Source organism: Colobus angolensis, unplaced genomic scaffold (genome assembly GCF_000951035.1).
Source record: "Colobus angolensis palliatus isolate OR3802 unplaced genomic scaffold, Cang.pa_1.0 Scaffold347, whole genome shotgun sequence".
Classification (NCBI taxonomy): domain Eukaryota; kingdom Metazoa; phylum Chordata; class Mammalia; order Primates; family Cercopithecidae; genus Colobus; species Colobus angolensis.
The window spans coordinates 1,437,416-1,441,563 of record NW_012116788.1 but is presented as its reverse complement, the minus strand read 5'-3'; the positions used below and the strand labels follow the sequence as shown (position 1 = coordinate 1,441,563).

Below are 4,148 nucleotides of genomic sequence, written 5' to 3'. Positions count from 1 at the left end.
GGGGAGATGGGGGATAAGGGCTACTGTGGAGATTCTGGGGAGAGGGGAGGAAAAGGACAGAAAGGTGAGGTGGGTATGAAAGGAGAAAAAGGTAGCAAAGGAGACAGTGGAATGGAAGGCAAAAGCGGCCACAGTGGTCTGCCTGGGGCCAAAGGTGATCCAGGGGTTAAAGGAGAAAAGGGAGAGTTAGGTCCTCCTGGTCTCCTGGGACCTACTGGGCCAAAGGGTGACACTGGCAGTAAAGGGGTCCGAGGCCCCATTGGGAAGAAGGGCTTTCGGGGCTTTAAAGGCTCCAAGGGTGAGGTGGCTAGAGTGCCCCGGTCAGCTTTCAGTGCTGCTTTGTCAAAGCCTTTTCCTCCTCCTAACATCCCCATCAAATTTGAAAAGGTTCTCTATAATGACCAAGGGAATTATAGTCCTGCCACTGGGAAGTTTAACTGCTCTATTCCTGGGACATATGTTTTTTCCTACCATGTTACGGTGAGGGGGCGACCTGCTCAAATCAGTCTGGTGGCCCAGAATAAGAAGCAGTTCAAGTCCAGAGAAACTCTCTATGGTCACGAAATAGACCAGGCCTCTCTCCTCATCATCTTGAAATTAAGTGCAGGAGACCAAGTCTGGCTTGAAGTGTCAAAAGATTGGAATGGGGTGTATGTCAGTGCTGAGGATGACAGCGTTTTTACTGGGTTCCTTTTGTACCCAGAGGAAACTTCTGGAATTTCACCATAAATTTTGTATCCTGAATCCTGTAGTTTAGATTTAGTGGAATAAGTCAGTTAACATAGAGTAGTGCCATTAGAAAACAACTTCCATGTTTTCAAGATTATAAAAATAATACAGAAAAATTAAAAGAAGTCACCTAGAGTCAATTATTATTCCTATTTTAAGGCACCTCCTTTAAAAATATTTATATGTATTTGAGAGCATATGTCTACTAACTTTGTAGCTAGCTTTTAAAATTTAGCATGATAATATTAGCATTACTCAATCAATTTAAGTATAATAATTAATATTTGTATACAATGTATGAATGGGATTTATAATTAATAAATATATTCTTACTAAATATCTTCTATATCTCAGATAAACGTGTGTCACTTCTTTCTGTGTGAATTGTAGAGTATGAGAGCAAGTTTTTGACTATCTTGGGTGGGTTGCCTTCTGACAAAATGGAACTATTCTCATGTTAGTTTAATTCATGGAGATAACACAGAAAGGGTGGCAAAGACTAGCTAAAGGATATTTAAAATTTATCAATGTGTAAAGGTTTGCTCAGAAAACTTGTATTATATGGACTTGTGTGTTGGGTAAAATGTAAGAAAAAGTTGATAATCATAGTGAAGATGAAAGCATTCATCAATTTATTGTGCTTAGCAGAACTGAATGTCCCCAAAAGAATCAAGAATAAAATGAAATCATTCTTGATCTGAATTTTTGCCTTTTCTTCATGATAGAACATTTAATTAGGATAAATTCATTGGCATCATTATCATTATCTCTGTAATAATTAATTCCAGTTATTCAGAGATAACATTGCTGGAGCAGGTGGGGATTTGGGAGTTCATTTGCAATGCAAATGTATAATAATTGTGAATATTTGATAATTCAGTGGTTTCTTTTTTCTTTTTTTTCTGAGACAGGATTTTGCTCTGTAGCCCAAGCTGGAGTGCAGTGGAGCGATTCTGGCTCACTGCAGCCTCAACTTCCTATGCCCACGTGTTCCCCCGCCCTTAGCCTCCCAAGTACCTCGGACCACAGGACTTTGTCACCTTGCTTGGCTAATTTATTTATTTATTCTTTATTTTTGTATAGATGGAATCTCCCTATGTTACCCAGGCTGGTCTTAAACTCCTGGGCTCAAGTGGTCTTCCTGCCTTGGTCTCCCAAAGTGTTGGGATTACAGGTGTGAGCCACTGCGCCTGGCTGGTTTAATTTTTTTAAAAAAGAAAATTTACTGAATCCAAATTGAATTTGGTTCTATGAAGGTATAGTTATGCAGATTTGCAAATCTTGGTGCATCAAGACAGGGAATGGGTGATAGAAAACTTTCTGGTCTTGCTCTGCCTACTTTGTTGCACTGCCCACTTTGGCAAACATCATTCACTTTATATATATCTTTATATCTATATGTATATATACACACACACTTGTATATACACACACATATATACACATATGTATATACACACATATATCTATATACATGTGTGTGGGTATATATACACACACATATATATATACACACACATATATATACACATATATATGAGTGACAGTCTCAAAAGTGAATGATGTTTTTATACATGTATTTCTCAAACTGTGTTCAGAGGAATACCATTTCTGGAAGTTGTTATTATGAACTACTGGAAAAAAGTGGGTTCTGCATCAAATAAATATTGGAAGTACTATATTCTATCTTCCTATTGTAGATCTATGAAGCACATTAGTGTAGTCTCAGATATTCCACAGAAAATAAGTTTGTTTAATTTTGTTTTATCCAATGATCACGTTTATTTTGGATATAGAACTGATCAAGTAACATACTGTGAAAGAGCATTCTGTAGTATATCCATTTTGGAAATGTTGCATTTGTTTCTCATTTAAGGATTCAACAGGGGTAAATTTAACCCCTGACGTTTCTCCCTTTCTTCAGCAATTCCTCCCTATTTAGAATGTAATATTGCTTTAGTTGTAGCTGTGCTTGTATTTGTCAGAGGGAGAATAAAATAATTTGCAAGTAATTTAAAAAGTGATGCTTATATTTAAAATTTTTTCTTTTTCCAATTAGAATTGAATAATAAAGAAATTCAGGAACTTAGAGTTTTGTCTCTTATTCATAAGTTCTTATTTTTATTTTTTTCTCTTTATATCATTTCTATGAGTGGATTGGAACAATTTGAGGAGGCTGAGAAACAAGCAGCCTAAAATATAGAAGAAAAAACCACACCACAGGATGTGATACAAAAGAGAACCAGACAGAGGGCTGATAGGGGTACAACAATTCATATGTAAGATTTGGGGTATCAGTCAGCATCTTACACCAGTGTTTGTGGCTGACACTTCAGAGGAAGTCCGGAGTTACAAGCTCAGGGTTAGGGTCCAGGAGTAGTAGTTGATTATGAATTCTTTCTGAGGCATCCAAACCAAGGAAGTTGCTGTTCTCTGGTAGTGGCTTTGGGAGGGAGGTTCTAGGCTCTTCATGCCATTTTCTCTATGAAGGTGAAGAACTGGACAACTGAGTACCCCCATCTTTCAACAACATTATGTCTCCCATTTTCTCAAAAGTAGAAAAATCAAGGAAAGTAGAAAAAAGAATATAAAATTCAAATCCCATCCCAAGGATTTGAACACAACCCCTACCCTGTTCCTACCCTGATGATTACCAAATATACACACCTGAATGCCAGCCCTGAGTACCAACTGCTTAAACTGCTGAGAGTGAAATGGACATCCCAAGCTTAACATGACAAAATCAAGCTGCTCCTCCTGCATTCTTCCTTAACTCACATAGTGTTAAGTTCTGTTCAGCTTCTCAGGCTAAAACCTTGTGTCACTTGATTTTTCTCTTTTATACTTAAACTTAATTTGTCAGATAATCCTTTGGTGCTTTCTTCAGAAAAGCACCAAATGTGCACAGAGTTTGAGGAACAGTGCCTCTTCACTGCCACAACCCTAGGTCAAACTACAGCCAAGTTTTGCAATAACTTTGTAACTCCTCTCACATATAAGAGATCCAAGGCCCAAATGCAAATAAAGCTCAACATACCACATATTGAAATATTTAAAGCTTAAAAATGAAGCTAACAAACATTTATTTAAAGTATCTTCTATCCTTCTACTTTGAAATATAAGCATTTTTGTTGAAACAAATAGAAAATAATGTTATGGCTTTTTACATGATTCACAGTAAACAAAATATCAAAAGTGACTTAATTACTATGGTTTATGTCTAAGTGTCCTAGTAATAGGCAGGTAATATTTGAATGAGTAATAAGACAAAGACATTAATTCATAAATTACTCTATATTTATCCCATAAATGTTATTTTTAAAAATTAATTTCAGAAAAATATGATATGTTTTATAATCAAGCTTTCCATACAATACATGTTCTGTTGACAGTTTTTTCAAATTTGACCACCTTTGTTG

General features: G+C 36.4%; 1 protein-coding gene across 1 annotated transcript in view; it reads left to right on the top strand.

The window, feature by feature from the left end:
* OTOL1 (otolin 1) overlaps positions 1 to 729 on the top strand; it is a 7,453-nt gene extending 6,724 nt beyond the window's left edge. Inside the window, exon 4 of the mRNA XM_011952722.1 lies at positions 7 to 729. Within this exon, the coding sequence (XP_011808112.1) occupies positions 7 to 729 (723 nt within the window). The remainder of the gene's footprint in view (positions 1 to 6) is intronic.
* The last annotated feature ends 3,419 nt before the right edge of the window (positions 730 to 4,148 follow it).